The sequence below is a fragment of the Numida meleagris genome, chromosome 2 (genome assembly GCF_002078875.1).
Source record: "Numida meleagris isolate 19003 breed g44 Domestic line chromosome 2, NumMel1.0, whole genome shotgun sequence".
Classification (NCBI taxonomy): domain Eukaryota; kingdom Metazoa; phylum Chordata; class Aves; order Galliformes; family Numididae; genus Numida; species Numida meleagris.
The window spans coordinates 57,298,632-57,323,801 of NC_034410.1; the positions used below are offsets into that span (position 1 = coordinate 57,298,632).

Genomic DNA, 25,170 nt, shown 5'->3' on the forward strand with positions numbered 1-25,170 from the left:
CTACATGTGATTTGATTATCCTGGTATTTTTTGTCTTTTAATAATTTATTGATGATGTATCTAGAAAGGTGCAGCAACAGGACCAGAAAGGGAGAACAAGTTTGTAAATATGCACCTGGTGTATGAGAGTGTTGGAGGTGACTCATAAGTAAATAGAACTCCTTTTTCAAAACTACAATTAGTAGACTTCTAGAAAATTATCAGGAGGAAAGCTAACATCCTCAACAATTTCTTTCATGCTATTTAATCCTAGAATAAACCAAGCTTTTATGAAGTGTCCAAAAAGTCTGTTCATAATTTAAGGGGGAGGGAACCAATGAAAGTAAAGCTACAGTATTCCAGTTTCTGGATCTCCTACTATGTCTTGTGTCTTTTTTTCCCTTGTTTCACCCTGGCTTAAAAAAAAAAAAGAGACATAACTTGTTAGTATAATTAAAAAAATAGAATTGAAACATAGCTGACGTCAAATGGGTATGAGAAGCTCTAATAATAAAAATATGATCAGGTAGTTTCCACTAAGGAGCAAGGTAGCCACCAAGAATAATTTTAAAAAGCAGTATACAAATCTAAACTCTTTAAAAAATCCTTTTTATTGATTCATTACCATACAAAATTTATTCAAATTACATCCATTTGAAGTGGTAAGATCACAGCTAGAGAACAGGTCATCCTTTAATAAATCTATTTACAAAACTTACCATAAAAGCTTTTTTTGTTGTTGTTGTATTTTCCTTTTTTTATTTTTTTTTACAGTATTTTACAGAATTTTTTAAAACTAGCATACAATGCAAAGCTAAATTAGATTAGTATTTTGCCCACACACATTTGGACAAGTGTTTAATTTGTACATAAAGAGATGGTCTGCATTAGTCTTCATTTTCTCTTCCCCCTCAAAAGTGCCCCTTTGTCTCACAAATCTTCATGCTCACACAACTTTTACTTTCCTCTTCCACAAGACGAAAACTTTAAATACTACAATTTTATTTACAGATCCACATCTAAAAAAACTCTTAAAAAATTACAAACCAGCTAAAAAATATTCTGGCAGTGTTTACAAGTTAATTCTATTATACAAAACTGCTAGATAACTAAAGTGTGAGTTGAAACATATATCAACTTAAATACAACTGCTGAATGATCTATGCACACATTTGTACATATAAACACACACTTAACACTGTTTAACAGTTCTTTATGTGTTGCCCTTTATACATTTGTTATATTCCAAAACTCACACAGTCATACAGTTTTCTTATTAGTACTGTGACTTCTTGCCTTTTCGTGTGTGAGCTTTCATAGCAGCAACTCAATGGTACCAGAAAACCTGCGTACATAATATTCTACTACAGTACAAGTAGTACTAATTTTCTGAATATGTCAGATAAGCACAACAGTAATGCAAACAAAAGGATTATATGGGCATCATCTAATCAACATTAATTTAGCCCAGAACATGGCAACATATTTTACACTCAAAAAAAAAAATTTAAGACTTCTTAGAATTCCTCTCACTTTCAGAAAAATAAATATTGGTATTATACTATACTACCAAAGATCTTCAAAAAATAAATGCAATTCAGTTGATGTGGTACTTACAATTATGTACTTTGGAAAAAAAAAAAATTAGTTCCATTTTGCTGGCGAAGAGAATTATAAAAAGCTGGAAGCAGAGGAAGCAAACCCACTGAGATAAATATGATATATTGAACAAACAAAGCTTGGCATAAGTGTTTTCCATAGAGGGAAAAACCCACAGTGCATCTCTAGTAGGCACTTAACACAAAGCCCCACTTAGTACCACAAAAAATTTTGTACCAGTTCTAATGCACACTGGGGGCAGTAAAATTGAACTGTGCATCTTCGTTCTAGTTTAAAAAAACAACCAACAAAACCTACTTTCACACACACACACACAAGCATTTTTAAAAATCCGTGATTACTACGAGAAGTGGCAGAACTTCATACTTTTCAATACTCGCAATACACACTACATTTACAGTGTATTTTTTATTAAAAGCTTTTAAGGACATAAGTATTTGACCTCATAATGAGACATATAAGCAGCTCAAAACGAGCATTATGACAGCAATTTAAACATTCCCACAAGTAGCTGAAGAAGCCCATTTCACACTTCTGCATTACTTCATATTTATGTTTACTGCAGTTACAATCCATGTTGTGACACTCAAAAGACATGCATTCTCTGCAGAAGGCACGACCTGAAATACTATTATAAAATTGTTATTTGTGATTAAGCCAGTTCACTGAGCCCTTCTCCATTAACCCACTCGTCATGGAAAGCAGAGACTGGGGGAGTGTGAAAACAGAACTATGCTCACCTGCTCTCCCTTGCCGACTCGCAAGGCACTGGAGCTTAGGGTCAAGGAGAAGACCTTTTTGTAAAAGCCTTCAGTTGTTGTTCATAGTATTCTAGGGAGAATTTCATTAAAATATCAGCAGCGTTCAAGAGCCTAGTTTATTTATAATGCTATTTTATGGTAAGCAGGGGACAACAGAACGAATGGACGTGTTCCAATTCCATTAAGAACATGATTTAGATACGCACTTAATTTAAGAGAATCAGCTGTATATAAATTCATCCACCAATGAAGGAAGTTTCTCTAAATCGTAAGCATCAAAGAGATCACTGATGCCTTCTTCATCCCCAAGGCTCAGCAAATAATCTTCCTGAAGCAGAGGAGGCAGCAAATTCACAAATGGTCCTTCAAAGTTTGAGGGAATTTGGTCCTCGGTCTGCTGTAGAAGGTTGGCTGGAGAAGCCAATGGAGAGATTGTTGCCATATTTACTGAGCAGTCACCTTGTCCTGAGTTAACAGAAGCCATTTCTGCAGAAGGGAGGAAAAAATAAAGGTGATACACTGAATCCTATTAGAACTATTAGAGCTGGATGACACAAAGTAACAACTGCATAAAGAGCCTTTCATAAACAATCATTTAAGCAAAAATGACCTCAAGTTCAGATAATTTCTAGCCTGCTTTTGCTCTGTTACAAAGGGCTTCTCAGATGGTCTCGTGTTTCTACCACCATTGATTTTTCCAGTTAAAAAAAAAAAATCCAAGATCTAAACTACTGAATAAAATGAAGGATGACAGGTTTTTTTTAGAGGAACTCATACTTCAAAGCACAACCCTTCTACGTAACACATGTCACCAGTGATGCTGTGCAGCTCTATATACCAATACACAGAGATCTTTGCCTGGTGTTGAGATCAATCTCTGCTGTAACTATCCTATTTGAAAACATTGCAGGAGCAACTCTTTTTTTCCAGAGTCACAAACTTTGCTTACACAGCTCCATGTCATATGCAAATATGACATTTATTTTAAACTTCTGGTGGAGAGAAGAAATGTTTTCCCCCAAATATACAACAGAAGGACATAGAGGAAAATGGATACCTTAGTTCTTCACTTCTTTGAAAATTAAAGCCAAAAAATAAGAGCTGGATACAAGAAGTTAGAACATGGAATTTTGTATAAAGCATGAAGACAGACTTTTAGTGTTAGAAAGTAATCATTTTACCTTTGGAAATGGTTTTGGAAATGTTTCCATTGTGGTCCTGACTATAGGTTTTCATTGGACTGAGAGCATCGTTCTCCTCTGGGCACAGATAAACTTCAATAGGTCCTTGAGTACTAGATAAATGTATCAATGCACTCTGCTAACAAAACAAACGTCAGTAAGATGTTACAGTAATGAACACCATATAACAATGAGAATCACAGTAAGTTCTTAAAGGGGTGTGAGTAACAAAATGTTTGAGTGCATGTTTTTACTAATAAAAAAATTGAAGTCCTCCATAGAACTTTGAAGACACAAAGACTTCTCTTTTTTGTGCGCTGTTAGTGCACAAATCTCAGAAGTCCATCATGTGTTGTATCATAACCAGAGAGTTATAAAGGACTGAACTCCTAACATTTCTAACACCCATAATAACCTAGTCTGTTCAGATGGAACAGAACTATGGCATCCAAGTCATAGGTTTTATATTTATAACAATAACATTGGATGTATCTGTGTAAACACGTCTGCTTCAAAAAGGTGTCAGAACAACCTTCAAAAAAAAAAAAGAAAAGAAAAGAAAACCTTTGGTATACTGATTCACACCGAACTCAAATTGCTCAGAGTTCACCTGTTCACGAGGGATGTTTTTCCAAACAAAGGTATTTTCATCAATAAAGCTTGTTTAAAAGTGTACTTCTGCTCCCCTCAAAGAAGCAAAGGAAGCAACTCTAATTTTAAGGATGTTCCTGACAACCAGAACTCTTAATTCATTTGAAGAAGTTAAGTTTTCTTAGCTTTCACACACTGAGACAGACAGAAAATCTCCAAAGTTGTACGTAGTGTAATGAGGGAAAAATCATAAATGCCTCTGGTTAAATATAAGCCTGCTACAGCTGTGTTACATTAACAGAGTTAAAAAAAAACAAAAAAACATGAATTCAGATGTTATATACTCCTTGGCAGGCTTATTTCAAATGCATTTTGTTGTGTACTTTGACAAAATGTTCTTCATGTAATTTATGCTTTGGCAGTTATACGGCACTGTAGGCAGCATTTACAAATACAGAGAACAAGAACAAAACAGGGATACCTCAGGGCACAGATAACAGCTAGGAATACTCAGAGTAATGCTGTAGGTAATTAGAGAGAAAGAAGATGGGGAAAACAAGAGTTGGAGAACATACAATTGAGTGACTGAGGTATGAAAAAAAAAGTCACTGAAATATAACTGCAAATGAGAGAAATAAATAGGACTTCTGCTGCTTGAAAAATCAAATGAGTGAGCTGGGTATATAGGATAAGGGAGGTCTAGGTACTAGTTTTAATCATAGTGTGCATCTCTCTCCCTGCCTGATTTCACTCAATTAAAAATGTAAAAGTGTAATGATTAGGGGAAAGAAACAGAATTCTATACATATATAGATAGATCCTGATAAAAGATATCCCTTCCTCACTGCAGCAATTTTTTTTCTTCCCAAACCTACATCTGCATTCAAAGAGAAAGTTAAGGATAGCAACAGGAACAAAAAAAGATGGAAAACATAATAAGCCTACACAAGTGAAGAGCCTCAGTAAGAGAAGTGACACCATGGAGTCTGTTACTGCCTGAGTAGGTAGCTCTGGGCTCATGGAACCAGGCCAGTGTTAGTGACAAAGAACTAACACAGGGGAGCGTACACAGCATGGAGGATTTTGTGTTTTAGCCTTATCTCTTAATGCTCTTTGAGTGAAGAAATAAGATGTTTTTTTGACTCTAAAGCTGTGGCTCATGCAGAGCGTTTACGTTTGTCCAACACACATGCATCCGCCATGTTAAGTGGAAACTGTAAGGCAGCACGCTTTTACCACCAAGAACTAAAATCCCAGGAGCAGCTGAATCATGTGGTTCATAAGTCATAAGAGAAATGATGTGAAGCTGCTCCCTGAGGATACCTTCAAAGTAAAGCCACCCAAAGCATTTTTCTCTGTAATGGTGACATCAGAGAAAGGAAGTGAGAAGCAACTAATTCACCCTAGACACCTACCTGAAATAGAAAAGAAACAAAATGAGGACAAAGAAATGAGAACCAGACATCCTATAGACAAAAGCTGGCACTCAGAGATAGATCGTGGCTTAAGCAGCAAGGGGCAACAGAGGAGAGATAGAGATGAACACAGGCAGCTTCAGAAGTTCTTTAAATAGAAAAGGAAACCCCCAACCTCTACACATTTCACAGTAACAAACAAAAGTGTGCTAGCAGAATGTAAGACATTGTACATAGATGTGTTAAAATCAATTTCAGTAGAAGCGATGATGGAAGAAGGAAAGGTCAGAAAAGATTCTAGGAATGGAACAAGTTTCAACAATAACTTCAATACTTCAGAAAAGAGAATCATACATGAAAACATGTTTCTCTTCTAAGCAGGATATCAGTAATACAAGTCACTGAGATGTTTAAGGCATTGAGTTGTCCATGAACTTTAAGACTAAAACTGCTTAAAGCTAGAAAAATATTAGCCAAACCTCGTAAGAGAAAGATTTTACAGGAATTTTCAACCATCAAGGAAGAGCTCTTCTTTACATAAAGAACAGCAAAAGAGAATAAGCTGTAAATAGCATGGATTACTCTGAAAGAAAAGCTGGAACTAAGAGAAAAAGATCAAATAAAGATTACTTTGTGCAAAATGATTAAGATTCCTCTTTAAAAAAAAAACATCTAAAGTTTTTAAGACAGATGAGTATGGAATTGTATGCCAACGGCAACTTGGGCACCAGTTTCCACAGTAAAACTCACAGTACACTTGGTCCATGTATAGAAAAATGATACATAGCCTGGCAGAATAACCCATGTTCTCCTTACCTCCACTGGGTCAGGCACTTCAAGTCTTGTTTCTGGAGGAGCTTTCACAACTATAACAGTTTGGTCTTTAAGGCCACTAATTTTTCGAATATCTTGGTATGTCACGTAAGCTAATGTAATCACATTAAGGAATTTTCCAACCCAAATTACAATATATTTGGTCTATTAGAAAAGGTAACATTTTTGAACTATTTTTCTACTTTCTCACAGCTACATTACTCTTAGCCCCAAGTTTCCTGTTCTCCGCACTGGTTGCAACACCCGTGTGTGAGAACTTTCCTCTGATCTAACAGCTGGGGCCACTACTGAGTGACTGAAGCAGTTCTACATTCTGACTGCTTCTATCTCTTCTCCTTTGTATGGGCAGAAGTCCATAAGCTAAAGCTCAGGAACCTGCAACTACTCATAGACTGAATGAAAAAAAATTTTTACACACTTGCAACCAAAATGCACAGAGCCGGAAATAACCGAAAAACGTAATGGAATTTAGAGATGTGTGTTATAGATGCATATATGTAACACATTTTTGAAGTCATCAATAAGACCATAATTTAAAATTTCACTTGAGATAGTTTTTTATCTAGGTAGCCCAATGGTTTTAAAGAACTATTTAAACAGCTACATTGAACAACCTCCCAGTGCAGAAAAGTTGATTTCTGCGTAAGCATGGAACAAACATGAATATTTTGCTGCTTATCATGGATTTGTTCAAACCAGTGAGCACTTTGGTGCATTACTGAATAGTGGTCCCTCAGTCACTGACCTGTGTAACTGAGTGCATAGAACAGCAAACAGCTGTCATTACATGCAAGGACTTCCAGCTCTTTATTTTTGTCATCAGTGAGTTATCTAGCAAAATGTTTACGCCATAGAAAAGGAGTCTGATTTACCATTATACTTTCTGAGCATAAATGTGAAAGATTTTGGTACATGTGTACTGTTTCTGCACAGCAGGACACACTGCCCAAGCTCAACACACAGAAACATCTCATATCTAAATTGGACCAAATGCAAAGTAACAGGTCAGGATGCAAAATGACAGGCCTCTTTTTATGGAAATGGCTTTTAGCACTAGTACAGGAAGAGTCAAGGTTATCAAATGCATACTACAAGTTACCGCAACAGTGCTTGTCAAGATATGGACAAAGGAAAGGATTGCTTGTTTTTCAAATATAACATGAATCTCCAATGTTCTAGCCAACAGGTCTCCAACCTAATGTTGATCACATACCAAAACAAAGTCACAATCAGTTGTCTTCTGACTTTGTTTGTAAAGAGAGACTAAAAAGCACACAAGCACAAAAGCAAACAATGTTTTGGCCCTACCTAATAGTAGGAAAAAGAAAACATCTTCAGAAGCAGAAACTCTGTGTTTAGAGGTTAAGCGGTCGGCAAGCCATCCCATGTCAGACTTCAATGACATAAGCTAAAGACGGCACAGAGATGCAATCAGATCCACCCCCAGGCGTAACATTTTTGCTTTCCTTCCTCACTAATTGCTAGTATTGTTGGTAAACTTAGAATCACAGAAGGATTTTGGGGACTGCACTCTCCTACATGCTAATGCCAATGGTGGTCCTTCCTCACCCATCCCCTGGGGGAGCCAGTAGCTGCAGTGCAGGGGTCTCTACCACAGCAGTCAGTGCTTGAAAAAATAGGGAATTGTAATACTCAGTATTGTCTCACTTAAATCTCTATGTTGACCAAGCTTTTGTCTGAGGACAGTGCTGACCCTATTCCCTAGGCCATTTGGCAATCTTGCTTTCATGTGCATTTTGAGATGTAAGCATAGTCAAAAAACAATATCTATATTGTTCACATTACTTTCTACTGATGCTCCCATATTTATTTCCTAAGAATAAGTCCAGTTTATTAGACAGCCTTTAAGAAATACTATTTAAAGTAATAAAAGTTTTCATATCAGTGTTTATTAAAATACTCTCTGTTGCTAGTAGGTGGGAAATCTACTGAAGATGAGAACTGCTTAATTACAAGAGGTTTTAGCAGACAAAATACCTGAAGTCATATGAACCTTATGCAACTGAGTATTGTTATTACATTAAATAATTTAGTCTAAAATAGACGTTCTGAGAGCTCATAAAACCTTTATCTATATTGTATTGTAGATTCACAAACCAGAGAATTTTGAAAATCTGTTGCAAGCTTCATACTAAACTGACTCTCAACTTTTTTTTTCCTCTCTGTGCCTGTAATTTATGAACATAGTTTAATGCAATAAATGCATTACACAGTGAGTGTACAACCCTGGACACACACAACTCTGTTACCTTGTAAAGACTTCATCTTCACGCCATTTGCACACACAGAATGGGATTTGATCTAGGCTGAAAACAGTCTAAAAAGCACAGGGATTTGGATGTTGTCACTCATTAATCAGCTAAATTCTTGGTTCTGCTCTAGGCGAACATGGATGTTACAGGCTACTTCATATACTGCTTTTTTTGGTTGGGATTTCTGAAGTATGACAGGTGCAAGTGGCTTAAGTAACTTTTAGATAAAAATACATTGCAACCAGTTAGCCAACCTGGGGAAGTATCTGATGATTCATATCACATTACTGGAAAGAATTCTGGTATTAAAGGAACAGCAAGGAGACTGATCCTTGTTGAGGTTTTGGCAAAAAGGATATCTCTGATTCTCTGAGTCCTCTGTTAGCAGCTTCAGGTCCAGTGTGCAGCTTTGGATTAGCTCATCCAGTTTCTTCTCTTCCTGAGTCAATTCAGTCACCTCCTTCGTGAGGCCTTGACGCTGTGCCATCATGCCACCATCCTCTGACAGACTGCAGCCCCTACAAATCCAAAGAATAAAGACACCTTTTGAGCATTTGTGAAACTGGACCCTATGCCACAGGAAAATGAAAAAGCAGGGTTTTTACACTGCAAATCAATTTCTTAGCCTTTTTCCCCTAAATCTGCCCACTGTGTATCAACACAAACTACACTTTTCAGAAAAGTAATATTTTTATCCTGACAACATATTTTGGAACTGCCATCAAGACGGAAAAGTTGGATATTATTAAGCAGTTACAAAGTCTCGCTTCTAACTCCCCTCTCCTCTAACCACACCTTGAAAAAGGATGAGGAAGACAGTAGGTAAAGATGTGTACATAAAAACTTCTTCCATCCACAGAAACAAATTAGTTAATCCAGTTTTCAGACAAAATGTGGGTTTATAATTTCCCTGACAAACAGTATTTATACACTGAAAATCTGCCTTAATTAACTGAAAAAGAAAGCTTTATCCTGATAGAAGACATTTTGGATGATTGCTTGGAGAAAAATACTATAATAGAAGGTGGGAGAAGTGTTGCTGTCTCGTAACAGTGAAACCAGCCAGGAGGAATGGAAAAGGATAATGAATGCTCACATCCACTGAATGTTGTTTTTGGATTTTTTCTTAATGAGATGGATGCCTTCCAGTACATTGGTGATATCGTAAATCCTCCTTTTTTGCACCTTGAGGACCTCTGCCGCTCTGTTCAAATCTAAAACTCCATCAGGAGATTGGCTCAGCAACTGAATGAACTTCTTTGTAAGGAGGCCAAGTGATGTATCATACCGAGTCTTCTCTGAAGGAGATTTTGGGGCTTGGAAAGAAGAAAAAAAAAAAACCAAACAAATCAGTTTTCTCATATTAGTTCAGAAAGCAGCATCCAGTAATGAAAGGATTCACATTACAGACATTTCTTTCATTTTTACTAAAGAAATCTCTCAAACCACTGCATTAAGAGGCAACTTACTACTGGGTATTTATTTGTACTTCAAGATGTACTTTTCCGAAAAATCACAGGTACATGAGCAAATACGTATATTTTTTTTAATGCAAATATTTCCACTAGTCTGATGGTTGCATATGGCAAAATTCTACTTAGGCTTTCATTATGTAAATTCTTAACGGTATTTTTAGTATCTATTTATCCTGGAAGCAATGCAAAAAAAAAAAAACCACCACCAAAAAACACCCTATCACTCTTCTTCATCAGGCTGATAGCCAGCTTTCATCAGGGTTTGATTTTTTCCTCTTGTAAGATAAGTGCTTCACTTGCAATTGAACAAGACTTAGGTGTACTTCAGTGGGAGAACAAAATGACAGATTCCATCCATGCCAGTCTTCATGATTTACAAAAAGCTCAAGTGAATTAGATGAGATTGATGTGAGACGCAATCTATAATCATCATTTCTCCATAACCAAACAATGCTCAAACTAGGCAACAGTATCCAATTCTTTTAAATAAGAAGTCAGTAAACAGTTTGAATCTTACAATTCTCTATTTTCACATGCAAATGTAACATCAATATGTTTAATAGATGAGCTTTTAAGAATTTAAATATATATATTAGGAAAAAATTCAGTTCTAAACATTCAAGGCTTTTCTGCCAAGGGAAATAAGACAACCATTATTACAAGTCTGCTGTGTTGAAAGCTTCCCTGTGGGAAGATCATCACTGTTATCAAAACAGTCACTGTACTTCTCAAACCTTTCATCTGCTTTAGGTTAGGTGAAGTATTGCACAGGATGGATCTTCGGCAGATCTGGTGGCCACGTTCATGTTTTCAAGGTTCAGGTCTCACGCTTACTTGTAACAGTCAGTCTAAACTGACATCCTACCTAAGGGCAAAAACTTTAGACTACCATGAAATATTTTAAAGAATATGATAGCTTTTCAATGAAAACCAATTTATTGTCTGCTCCGAAAGAAAACCTGTTATATCTTATTCTTTGGTAGAGTCAGGGCTTGTCCGTACTGAAGGACAAGAAAAGTCATTTCAGTTACGTGACCTTGTGTATTTAGAGTAGAGTGTGGGCTTTATTGTTGTTTTTGTTTGTTATTTATATTTGGAGCTTGGGAAAAAATAAGAGGACCAGTATGAGGAGGGCAACAGACCACCACCTCAAATGGTGTGTGCTCCAGCGAGGAAGTCCTCTGTACAGACTTATCAACACTGCAGCGGAATCCTATGCTCTGAATGGTATTGAACTTGTGAGCGAATGCATTTCAATTTAAAAACAGACTTCATGTAGCTTAATGAAGTTTAGTTTAATTAAACAACTGTTTAAATTCTCAACTTAAAGCCCATATTTTCAGTTAATTTCACATTTCCTCTCTGTCCCAATAAAAACAAACACTTAGAATGGGAAGGAAAGGCAAGTAGCTACCCTCCTATATCTTCTTCCTTTCAAACACCATCCCCGCTGCCCCAATCACTGCCTTTCCCCAATTCTTCTACAACATACTCCTCCCTTTGCAAGCACTCAGCCCAATTCTCCTGCTGAAATTCCCAAAACAAAACAGCAAGGCTACATTCTCCAGTTCCTGTTGCAGAAAACCTACCTCCTGAGGTAGTACCAATGTAAAAAAAAAAATAAATCAATATTTGCAGCGCCTAAACAGTGACAGCAATAATCTAACCATATTGCAGGGACAGAAGACAATTCAAACTACACAAAAAGCATTTAGCATGCCACACCACTGAAGTGCAGCTACTGCTCTTTGCAAGACTCTGCCTGGGAAAAAAGAGCCCTGCCAAGTAGCTACTGCATTTTAGCAGAGGAAGAGGAGGTGAGTTTTATTAGCCTTACCTCATAAGTGCATTTGAACCCACTATAACACTTAGCATTCACCTCTCCCAAGTGCCCCCACATACACGTCCTTGGCTGAAGAGGACTCCAGAGCAGCCTGCAGCCTCTGCAGCCTGTCAGCAACTCTCTGCCAATCAGTGTGCTGCAACCACATGGTGCACTGGCTGGCTGTTTAGTTGAGTTTGGTGCACCTGCATCCAGGCAAGTACAGCAATAAACACTCTCTTCCAGCTTTGAATTGAGTCAGCATTGTGCCCTGGGAGCCCAAAGGTACAAACATACCTTGGGATGCATCAGGCCCAGCACTGTCACCGGGCAAGGAAAGGGGCTGTCCCACTGTGCTGTGCAGCCTCACCTCTAACACTGTATGCAGTTGTGGGTGCCACAAGGTAAGAGGGACATAAAGCTACTAGAGAGCATCCAAAGGAGGGCTACAAAGATGGTTAAGAGTCTGGAGGGCAAGACATATGAGGAGCGGCTGAAGTCCCTTGGCTTGATCAGCCCAGAGCAGAGGAGCTGAGGGGAGGCCTCATGGCGGCCTGCAGCTACTCACCAGGGGAGCGGAGGGGCAGCGCTGAGTTCTGCTCTCTGGTGGCAGCGACAGGACCCAAGGGAACAGCATGGGGCGGCATCAGGGGAGGGCCACAGGGGCTGTTAGGAAAAGACTCTTCACTGACAGGGTGATTAGGCCCTGCGACAGGCTCCCCAAGGACATAGCCCCAAGCTGCCAAAGTTCAAGAAGCATTTAGACAATACTTTCAGACAGAGTTTGAATTTTGGGTGGTCCCATGTGGAGCCAGGAGTTGGACATGATGATCCCTGAGGTTCCCTTCCTCATGACATATTTTGTGATTCTATCATTAACTCGGTAATGCAGCATGCTGTACTAGTTCACTCTGATCTCAAGCTAGTAAAATAAAAAACTGTGCCATATAGCATATTACAGATTCCCTTACTTTTTGGACTATCTGGACTTCTTGTTGCAGCTCTTCCTTTCCCCTTTGGAGTCTTTAGTCCTTCAGCAAGATACTGGTGGCCACTTTCTCCTAGCTCCAGCCTTCGTTTTGCCTGTTCAAACAAAGAAACCAAGAAATGTTAGTAAGTGTATTTCATTTCGTCAAACAGAATATTGGCACAACGGGAAAGGCAGATAGCAGTGAACTTTCCTCAGCACCTGTACACATAGGCTTTTATCCCAGACTCATCATGAGGAAATGTGTCCATTTGCTGTAATCCCAAGGTGTACTAAATAATTCACTGTTAAAGGAGAGGCCAACGGTTTTGTTTAGAAAATTCAGCAGATCTTTAAAATTGTAAAGCTAAGTGACATGAAACATTTTCTCCTCCACCCAAGCTGAAAACATTTCAGTAAAGAAAGCCAAAGCCAATCTCTCAAGCACTCAAACGTATACACCCACAGAGCTACATTTCTACTGAAAAGGATCATAGCTATGTAATACCTGTATCTTATTCATATAAGTTTGAGCACAGATAGCAGTAGTGCAAGTTAAATTCTTCCTTTGCAATTTGAAAGGATGGCCTTGAAAGGACCAGAAAGTTCCAGTATTATCAAGTTTCCATCAGTGAAATTCTACACAACATATCAAGAGTAGCATTGGACAACTGTTCTCTGCTTGTCAGCAATTTTTGTCTTAATCACAGCAGTTGTGCTTTTAATGATCTCACATTTGCATTAAAGCTATTGTACATAAAAGCAAGGTGGAGTAAGAGCAGTATCAGAAAGATGACGCCTGAAGATCAGCTGAATGTTCCATTCAGCTCAAAGTAAAACTGTGTACAACACTTTGAATTTTAAAAAAATAATTAAGTTGCTAAACTACATAACACACAAACTACAATGAAAACTATCATCAATATACATTTTCTTCCTAGACAGAAACACAATCTACTGTCTTTGGAAACAATTCTATATTCTTCCATACTGCTCAAGTTACTGAAATTTGATCTGGGGATATTTGATAGCCTAAGAATAGAAAGAACATTGCCTGAGTAGATAGAAAAGAGGAAAAAGAAGTTTTATGCCTAATGAAGTTTACCCAAATTACTTTTCATGAAGAATGTTTATTCAATTAGTTTGAAAAATTCAGAGTACTTTCTCTGCTTACTCTTCAGACTTGCTGCAAAGAATAACATCATACTCTGCTCCTCAGTCCAAAATAAAATAATACATTCTGCTATGGAGATGTAAGACAGATAATTCTCTACTGGCCACATAGTTTATGCATTTTACTTCCGTTTGTGATCTACAGAAGGCTACAAATAATTTTATTTATATGTATCTGGTTTTGGATACCTGACATCCTTCTGCTGGCCTCTGAAAACCTCAAACTTATTAAGAGGTGAGTTAAAGCACATGAAACTTGTATAAACCTACAGACTAGTAGCATGAACAGAGAGCTAAAGCCATTCTTTTCTACTTTGAATGGAGCAGTGAAGCGCTAACGCATCAATGACAGAGCAAAACTGAACTACCCATATCCATCTAGCCAACACAGGCACCATGCTCCCACCCTCAGGCAGCCCATCAGTGGTCAACTTCTAAAGGTGTGAAATCTCCCTGCCTGCCTCCATAAGACATCAGCTCTATAATCAAAGAACCTTTTTGAAAAGGTCAACTGAGGGTTGGACTTGATGATCTCAAGGTTCCCTCCCAATCCCTGCAATTCTGTGATTCTGCGAACTGTTAACAAAAGCATTCAGCTAGTATTTTAGACAATGTAATTGAATTAAATTAAGATTACAGCTATTTCATGGGGAAAAGTACATTTTACTCTTTTTTTCAACTAAGTGGTTTTCCAGCCTGCAAACTGTAAGAGAAAAGGAAGGAGGAGTGAAAAGGGAACAATTCAGGGTGTGGGAATACTAGGCCAAAGGGGTACAATTAAAGATAAAAGAGAATCTCAAAACCAGGTGTGAGAAGGAGGGAAAATGCTGAAGACTAAAAATCCAGAGGTTTGCAGCAACACTATCCATCAGAAAAAAAAACCCTCAAATTTGGACTACATATCAAAACTTTTTGTCTGAACTTGTCTTTCAACACATGAATGACAGTGTTTTGCCCTTGCTTTTGTGGTTAAATACTTGCAACTTTCTCCTGCGAACTTCAAACAACTGGGTTTGGTAGTTCAAGAACATAAACAGCATCCTTTGGCTGGGCACGGCAGCGCAATCCCAGCTGGGTATATCTAGGGGTACTGCAAGCAGCATGATGCTGTTGGTCTCACTATATGGAGAGATACAGAGCAAAATATCTTAGAAGGGTTTAAAATAGCTTAGTGAAGTTACCAAGAAGCAATTTTCAGAAACATTTTGGAATGCTTAATTTTTGGCCAGATGTTACATGTCACTCAGCAGGTACTTTCTTCCTCTTCCTGCTTTACAAACTTCATAATTGATAAGATCCAGGACTGAAGTGGTACTGCGTGTCACTTTCTTCTTCACCAAATTACAGACCAAAGATTTTCTAGTGCCTTTTCCTTGCCCTGGAGTTTCTGGGTAATCTGCATTTTCTTTCCCATCTCCAAATATATTCGTAGTGCTTTCTGATACAATATTTCTCCTGAGAAATGTCAACGTTTGTTCAGCAAGCAGTAGAATCATAACCATTTTAAAAATTCCAATTTCACAGCATCATAGAATGGCCTGGGTTGAAAAGGATCTTAAAGATCATCCAGTTTCAACCCCCCTGCTGTGGTAAGGGTCACCAACCTTGGCCTTGAATGCCTGCAGGGACGGGGCATTCACAACCTCCACCTTGGGCAACCTGTTCCAGTGCACCACCACCCTCTGTATGAAAAACTTCCTCCTAACATCTAACCTAAACCTCCCCTGTCTTAGCTTAAAACCATTCCCCCTTATCCTATCACTATCAACCCATGTAAACAGTCATTCCCTCTCCTGTTTATACACTCCCTTCAAGTACTGGAAGGGAATTTGTGTAACTTATTTCTGCTAGAGAACTATATCCATTATTTGTACACACTGGTATTATTTGCATTTATTTGCATTGCTTCATCAGACACAGCTTGCAGAATCTTCTGACATAGGACCTGATCATAAGTACCAAGCCAAAGGACACCAGCACAAAGCACCCCAGCGACAGAGAAAGATAGACACCAAGAACTTTTCAGTGACATGAAACCTGAATTAAATATATGGAAGTCAGGTTCCTCAGGAGGGTTGCATAATGGTCATAAAGCAGGTGAGGCAGTGAATCAGCTGAAGCCACGAATTGATACATGCAGCAAGAGATACAAAAGTAACAGGAAAGCATGCTCTGAACCACAGGCAGAGGTATCTAAATCCATAGTGGAGGCATAAAGTGTTTGGCATCAGCTGTTTTGACTCTGCTGCTTCTTCCAATATGACAAGCAATTGCTAATATAGATACAACTAAGGATCCACCACTCATTGCAGATAACTAGGAACAGGTGGCACCTCAGGTCTTACACAGTTATTCCCTTTTAGCTTCAATCATTATTAAATAAAAAACCAAAAAATAAACAACAAACAGATACCTACCACAATTAACACCAGAGGCAAAATTGCAAGAATATCTTCAAAGGAACATTTGCCTTTATAGGAAAATAGTTTAGAAATTACTGGGATAAGTCAAGTATTTTCAAGTAGGCAGAACCTGATGCAATTCAACTTCATGTGCTGAGACAGTCTGAGAGATTAACTTGTACGAACAGGTTGGAGGCAGGTACACTTGCAGAAGACGCAGCCCAGCACTGAGGGCTGCTGAGCAGGAGCAGTGGGCACCTCTTATCCCCCTCAGCATTTGTGTGGCCCCACTTTCATGTCACACAGTAGCAATTACAAAAAAAAAAAAAAGCCAAAGCGTTACCCTGTAAGAGCACAACAAAGTGCTCAGTGTTAGGCAACATCCAGCATGGGGTTTTGCGAAGACAGCAGAGAAGGAAGCATAGCAGTGGGTAACAGCCAGCATCAGCTTTTGAAGGCTGAGCTGTGTGAAACCAAAGCTTTTTTCTTTGAGAGGCTTGGAGGGAAGAAGTGCAAAAACGTCTTCTAATTCTTTCCAGTGACAAAACCACAGAGCAAAACTTTGCCAAACTATGTGTGTTGAAATTTTTTCCTGCTAGATGTCTCCCTCAGCTTTTTTACTAGATGCAAAGCAGTTGCACAGCCTGCAGGAGACAGACCTAAGAAAAACTATCTGCATTACCTCCTGAAAACACTTGGTCTGAAATACTCCTTCACCCTTTATGCACTCGAGCAGATACACAAAATTTGATAGAAGCATGATCTCAGGCAGGCGTAGTCTTCCTATTCCCTTAAAATCCCAAATTTACAAACACTTGGAAAAGACCCATGGGTACATTTTCAAAATAAATACGCACAGCCAAATTCCATTTCAGCTGTGAGCATCACAGCTCTTGTGGGATCACCGAGGAGGTCCCATCCAGGGCAGGACACATCTTGTGCCCCTGCTCTTTTCCCTAGCAGGCCATCAGAACATATTAGAGCAGCAGCTGTCTCATCTGTATCAAAGTGGACAAAAGTTGAACTCAATGAGAGTGAAATTAAAATGAGACAAAGTCTGCTTGGGGGGGGGGAGGGGAATAAAATAACTCACTCCAAGAAACTGGGCTGAGAAGTCACAAAGCAATGCCAGTTTGAGGTTGTCTGGGGAGAGCAAACAGGAAGATTGAGAATGACCAAGCATGGTGAGGAAGGAGTTCTGCATATAAGCAATAGCTGCTGGTGAGCTTGGAAGCGAGTCAGAGAAACACTTGAGCACTCAGCTGGGCTACTGCTGGTGTCTTGGAGCAAGGACCAAGTTGGGTAGGTTAAGTAAGAGCAGATGACTAAGCCTCACATCGGCTCTAGAAGATATTACAATTGCTAGGAGAAGATAAAATGGCAGCTTTTCCGTGTGTCGCCACAACGCAGATATTGCTGGGGAGGGGATCCAAGCCTACACAGAAAGCACAGATAAACCTTGGCTGCAGCAAGAAAGTCACCATAGTAATGCTTTAACAGTCCACATGCAGTTTTGATAGGCATTTCTTTACATTTTCAAAATTAAGCAATCACTTTAAAACACAATTTAAAAGCAGCAGTTCTGAGGCATGAATCCTAAAAAGTTGTTCCAGAGGTCAAGAGCTGCAGAGAAAGAAAGCATCTTGAAAGCATAAATTAAGATGGAGCTTGATGGTGAAGGAATACAGGAGAAGAACCAATGAAAAAAGACACCTCTGGTTGAATTCACAGAAGTATTCATAAGCTAAGAAAATTTTTCCCCCCCCTCCCCCCCTCGAACGAGGAGATGCAGCCTCTTCTTTTTGAAGATGTTCAATCACATCATCCGTGATATGTGAGGGCCAACATGAGGATCTAGCAAACAGCACACCTTAACACCAGGAAAGACCAAAAAATGGGAGAAGAGGCACAGAAGAAAGCAGGAAACTCTCAGCAGGGGCTGAGCTCTGCAGGTCAGCTCAGAAGTGAAAAACACTCAAGGTCATCAATAAGACACAAGTGGACTATCAGAGTGCTGCCTTCAGACTCCTGGTGACAACTCCTTCTTTTGTACCTATTTTTGTTGAGCAATGATCAGGTAACTTCACAATTCAAGCTTCTGGAAAAGAAATGGATTTGAATTTTCAATGAAGATGTATCTACCCCAATGGCCTACATACGGCAACCAATAATTTAAACCATGCTACCCTTTGTTTCAGAAGTTAATTCTGAGAAGATAAAATCATAAAAAGAGGGTTTAAGAAAAGAAGTAGGGAGATATAGGAATAGATTGGAATTAAAGCACTTGTACATAAAAAGAACTTAAAGTATGTTTCTGAAAAGGAGGTTCTGAAAAGCCTCTCAAATCTCCCCAAAAATATTCTCTCTGTCAAAAGTATGCATTCCCATATAAAACAGAAAAGAAATAGCACTTTAATTACCTCAAATTACATTTTACATATATAGCTCATCCACTGGACTAAGGTAAAAGTATAGAGAAAGATGCACAAAAATAGCGCCTTTAGAACTGAATACATTGTAAAACCTACACAAGGAAGATGTCAGTCTGCAATATCGCTGCTTATTCACCTGGATTGTTAGCTGAGTGACAAACGTCTGGTATTTAAAGTAACTTTTAAAGAAACATTTTAAATCAAGTGAAAGCACAGTTTATAAAAACTGTCCTACAAAACCCTACTCTACCACCAGAGCCTCATGTTTTCTTCTTCAAAAATCGAAACTGCAGTAAAAAAGAAAAAGATAAATAAATCTCTTCACAGCACCAATTTGTGTTTCCTAAGCTATCGGCTCATTAGGTATCACTTATTATCATTTTAATCAAGGTAAATACAAAGGGGACTTTCTCCTAGTATTCATCTACATCAAAATCAAACAATTTGTCTGTGAAGCTGAATTAACGTTTGCTTTTAATGTAGACAAGTATTAGGAGAAAGTCTCCTTTGCATGTCCTAATTGGGTTTATAATTCTGCAACAGCTACCCCACATAACTATCAAACTACATCCTGGTCATCTGCAGCCCATCCTCACTGGCATCTGACCCTGAGAGCTGAAGGCTGATAGCATTACACTAATGAAGCTTCTTTCAAGGCTTTATCAAACCAGCCTATTTCCACTGATTTCCAATATTCATGATTCCTAGGGAAGTGTCCGAAATATCAGGGAAGCCACGAACTGTAAGTACTTAAATACCAACCACAAGACTTATATTTAGCTCAAAAAAATTCAAATGTAGGCAGCTAAGTTTCAGCAGCAGATCCCTTTTTGAAAGTAGGATGCAAGCCAGAGAAGTCCAGCAATTACTTTCACTTCTCAGGTTGAATTATGCAGAGGTTGCTGCCAAAGAAAAAGTATGCAAGTATCATGACTGCCTCCCAGTTATTATTACTGCAGAACATCATACAATGCCATTTTTACACCCACTGAAACGAATACATTAGCTTTCAGATATGTTCAGCAGTTGCAGACAGCTCGCTTCTGCAGTACCGCAGTGTGCAGGGGTACCCCACACATTGCCCAATGTGGCAGTTCACACCGCTCACACCTCAGTCATGTCTAAACAGAAGAACAATTTCTACCACTTAGAAATTCAACAAAATGACCTGCACCAAACCAAGAAAGCAGTGAAATGTAGCCATGAAAACTGATGTTTTACCCTTGACAGCCAGTTGGTCATTTTTGCCAAAGAAGAACTGTAATCTTGGAGAGTACTACTGCTTTTTGATTCTCACGCTGACACCTTGAGGCAGATGACCTGCCAGAAGGTCAGGGTATCATCTCACGTTCACCACCATTAATATAACTGAGGTCAGCAGACAAGTTGTATGAAGTTGTTCCGTTTTCTTGCACCTCAGTCTGCTTCAATGCCATGGAATCTGCCTATGCACTGTCAGGCTTGTGCTCAGCACATTAACCACTGCCAAAACACGCAGTTTGTCATCTTCTCCCACAGTGGTGCAGCACTTTGTACTTTTTTTTGCACTAGATCAGGAAGGACAATACAATGGTTACGCAAGAAATAAACCAAAGCATAAACCATGTTTCAAGCCTCAACAGAATTACACCTATGCTGCATAGGAAATGAATCATCTGAAATCTCTCTATTGCAATTTTTTCCACCCAATATGAAACAATTACTTCTTACTGACTTCTTACTGGAAGTAATAGCTTTTCACTGTACTAAACTTGAAGACTTCAGTTACCACTTCATGTTGAAATACGAAAAGTTATTTTCAGGAACCTCCACCCAGTTTTCATCTGAACTGCTTAAACTGCCAAAGGTGAGGAGCACACCTGTCTCTGAGTAATCCTGAAAACTGCTCGATGCAAAAACTGCTCTTTCATCCCACTGCACCTGCTTGCTTAAGTGGAATCTCTAGAGAGAGAACTTCCAGAAAGTGTACTGACAAGCAGCTGTGACTTGTACACTGAGATCAGCATTTTACAGGGGAATCCAGTATGTAGGTTTCAGGGTGGGTGGGTGCAGACAGATATTTTATCCCCCTCACTGCTCCCAGTGCTAGGGCTGTGATGTCCAGGCCAGGCCTCCACCTCTAGCAGGCTTTAACATCAACCCAGGCCTACACAACAATGTCAAAACTACCATATGCTTGTGTACACCCAATTCCAAGAAACAGCTTCAGCAAAACTGAGCCCTCCTGGCTAAGGCTGAGGGCTTTTCAGTTGCAGATCATGTCAGTAATTTCTCTCCACAGACACCTTTTGAAGAAAGAAGGCCTGCCACTGAACTTACAAATTGGCAGCAGGACCAGACATAACAACAGACCAGCAGCACGGGATGCATTGGTGTGATTTCTTTCAATTACATATCTGTGTAACAACTGACAAACACTTATGCTTTCCACGTTACACGGCAAGATAAAAGAAAACCAAACAAGAAACTGATAGTTTAAATTCACGCAGTGGAGGACACTAATGCTTCAGTTGGCTGAAGAGCTGTTTGCAATATTTCAGCCCTTTGCATTACTTTAAACCGTCTGACTGGTGAGACCACTGTGAAACTGGGACAAGGGAAATACATCTGCATCATTTTAAGGTTGGCCCAAAGAAAAATAATTGCAAAGCAATCACTCTTAAAATATGTTCGAAGGAACATGTTATCTTTTGTATTTAAGTATCTACTTAAAGTACTTTTTCTCTGTTAAGTCATTAACTTCAAAGTAAGATTTTGTTTGGATTAGTTCCATTGAGTAGCTTCCACTCTACTTGCAAAAATTAGCACAAATACTTAGAAAAGAACAACTTTCAGACACTATCACTCGACTATCAAACTGTCTAGTGAACAAACAAACCCTGGGAGTGGTGAGGAAGGACTTTATGAGAACTGGAGAATAGGCTGGGTGAACTTCCTTGGAGGAAATTCCAGTAAATGCCATGAAGTATCAGATGCAAAAGGGAAAACTAAAGCAGACCTAAAATGCTAGGTGTGTATAGTGAAAGAATCATCAGGATGATACTTAGTCTTTACTTACAGAACACTGATTGATGTAGAACACAGTCATAAATGTCTCCAGGATGACAGAATTAATGAGATTTAATACTTACAAAGTGAAGAGGCTCTGTACTTCTCAGGGAAAGAGGAAGGAGCCCTTGCATACCTACACCAGTGCAAACCCAGTGTAGTTGCACTGTAATGATGCAAGATTGGGCTTGCATCACAAAGTTTGCTCACTAAATTGCTAACTTAAGCCACAGCATCTCAAGCTCTGTTTTCCTTGGATACAGGATGCATAAAGGAGAGAACTGTGTCTGTGGAACTGTACCAATGAAGTTTTTTGAAGTGCAGACCTGTTTAGGCAAGAAAGCTTGCACTCTAGAGGTCCCCATGCCAAAACACCAAACCTTCTTGCACTCTACATCAAACATCCTACGGAGTTCCAGCAGAACAGCACTGAAGGACTATGCTGGTTTACTTACTACTGACAGCGGGCTTAGAGGGAGTCAACTAACTCTGTCATTGATTTCTGAAAGAACACCTGGGAGGATCCATGTGCAAACACTTCAGAAACTATAGCAAGGATCTGCAAACTAAAAGGCAGTATGTTTTAAAAAGTGAGATGCACATCAGCTGTAGTGTTGGATATTCATGCATCCCCTCAAAGGAGAAAAATCATCTCTTAAAAAAAGTCAGCATTAACTCTGACTCTGTATTTTTAATTCACTGCCCGAGGTATGATGGTTCTTACATTTAACTACTTATTCAATTATTCTAATTAGTTATGTGAAGTTAGATCTAAAGTAGTAAAACCTTTTGTTTAGAAGTACTTCCTTAACATAGCTCCATACAAGCATAAAAACATACAGCTATGCTCCTTAAAAGTAATAAGTGTACTTTGAGTCCATTTAGGGTGATAAAAAAATATATAGATTCCAAAGGACATTGGGAAAGTTGACAGAAACTTTCAAGAGACAACAGACCTCGATGAGATGCAATCATCTGCAACGCATAAAACCAGACATTGAGAAATAACATAGGGTTCTAAGCACAGACTGTAATATAGGGCAGTTCTGCAAGTTATCTAAACTGTGGAGGCATCCTGTCACCTTACTTCAAGGAAGTCCCAACAATATTCCAACAAAAAAAAACCCTAAAATATAATGCAGAGTTTGCATTATAGAATATAGAGTTTGCATTATGGGAAGAGATTGATAAGCCACTCTTAAACAGGTAATCAGATACAATTTTGAAAATGAAGTTACTGGTATCACACACCAAAAAAAAAAAAAGAATCCTTAAGTAACCTTGAAGAAGTTAACACAATAAACTCTTCCACATACCAAACCTCAGAGTAACAAAAATAAATAACAAGTGCCCATGAAACAGGAAGCACAGTTTACATATCCAAAAGAAACTATTCCTAGAACCAGTCACAAAGGAGGGTCTAAATCAGCAGAAAGTCACAGAAACATAGCACACAAAGAGAGGAGAGAACCACAGAGAGCAGGAAACTGTTGGTCCTACTTGTGGCCAACAACATTCATCTTAGATCAGAAGCCAATAATGCCATCAGATTTCCTTCTAGCACATTTCTCTGCCCACATGCTTAACTGATTTCCACCCAGCCTGGGTGGCTAAAGTCTAAGCCCTGCTACCACCATGCAAAAGTAGGCAGCTGTTGTATATACCCTTACTTCACCAGCCTGTTTGGCTGCAGACAGCTTTAATGGCACACAGATAGCAGAGTTTTTAATATTTTAAATTCTGTGTAACGTCACAAAGAACAGATAATGTAAATCCTACCTCAGCAGTATTTTATAACTCTATTGGCCACAGTAGGGAGCAGAATAATTTAAGAGTGCTGGCAATATAACAATTAATAATTTGGTTCAAATAGCAAGATTTACTTATTCCCAGCAGCAGAGAGAGAAAAAAAAAAAAGACAACAAACTCTTCATGAGAAAAAAAATGAATGAGTGTTGGGAGACTACATTATTTTCTTTTTCATATCTGAGTAAATCTCCCATGCCATGGACAGGGCAATCTAAAAAGCTGATGTGATAGCCTAGTCTGCAAGACAACACTCAACACAGATGTGCTATAACAGGGAATAAATTTATTTTCCCCAATAAGTGAATGTTGCTTTCTTTTGCATACTGTATTTCCAAAAATAATCCCTTTTAGCTCTGGTGAAGCAGAACACCTCAGGCCATAGAGTCAAGAAAGGACACGCAAAAAATTGAACCTGAAGACATGATCTATCCACTTCACTTACTTTATCTTCTTTACTAAATATTCTCTAAACTAATTACTTAGAGATTACTTACCCAGAAAAATAACTACTACCTTAAAGTCCAAAATTTTTAAATGAATAAACTAAATAAACTGCATTTTCTCTCTAACCCATCCTTTGATCAAAGATACCTTCTAATATGACCATCTAGACATCACAGACCACCAGATTTCCCCTAGTTGCTATGTAGTTAGCAACATGAAACCATCTTTTAGCCAAGGACAGGAAGAGATTGCCAGGCAATTTCAGAATCTGCTACAGGAAAGTCAGATGAGCAACGATCTGCCAGAAAGGACCATGAACACAGTTGCACTCATCAAAGAGCAGACATATGGACTTGCTGACCTCAAGTCAGCACTGAAATGATAAAGCATAACTCTTACCAAGACATTCATTCTGTCTAGTAACTCAATATCTTTCTCTCACTTGAAAAAAAGTTTCAATTTCCACTTCAAGTTTGCATTGTTTCATTACAGGAGTAAGTTCTTGAAGTGCTCAAATTCAACAATGCTAAAAGTCCTTTTACACCAGAGTCACTTTGAAGAATAGCTGAGATGGGAAGGGACATCTCAAGCCCATCTAGTTCACCCCCACCACTTAAAGCAGAGGCAACTCGAGCAAGTTAGTCAGGCTGAGTCCAGTTGGATTTTGAGCATCTCTAAGGATGGAGACTCTACCACCTTTTGGAGAGGCCCATTCCAAAATCTGATTGTCCTCGCTATGAAAAGAAGCATTTTCAAATATTTAAATGGTATTTATTGTATTTCAGTTTCCACCCACTGTCTTTTGTCCTGTCGCTGAACACAACCATGAAGGGGCTGGCTCCTTCTTCTTCCCTCCTATCGGGGTGTTTACACATGGTGATAAGATCTCCCTGAGCCTTGTCTTATCCAAGCTGAACAGTCCCAGCTCTCTGTCTGTTCTCATA

At 38.8% G+C, this 25,170-nt stretch overlaps 1 protein-coding gene across 2 annotated transcripts in view; it reads right to left on the bottom strand.

Moving 5' to 3' along the window:
• Positions 568–25,170, bottom strand: part of E2F3 (E2F transcription factor 3) — a 44,656-nt gene continuing 20,053 nt past the window's right edge. The window contains exons 2-7 of one of the 2 annotated variants that reach the window (XM_021387977.1): positions 12,923–13,034; positions 9,751–9,970; positions 9,014–9,172; positions 6,364–6,478; positions 3,542–3,677; positions 568–2,846 (exon numbers count right to left, since the gene is read on the bottom strand). In XM_021387977.1, coding sequence (XP_021243652.1) covers positions 2,581–2,846; positions 3,542–3,677; positions 6,364–6,478; positions 9,014–9,172; positions 9,751–9,970; positions 12,923–13,034 — 1,008 coding nt within the window. In that variant the 3' untranslated portion in view covers positions 568–2,580. Of the gene's footprint in view, positions 2,847–3,541; positions 3,681–6,363; positions 6,479–9,013; positions 9,173–9,750; positions 9,971–12,922; positions 13,035–25,170 lie in introns of both variants that reach the window. The other variant, XM_021387976.1, reaches the window with a different exon arrangement.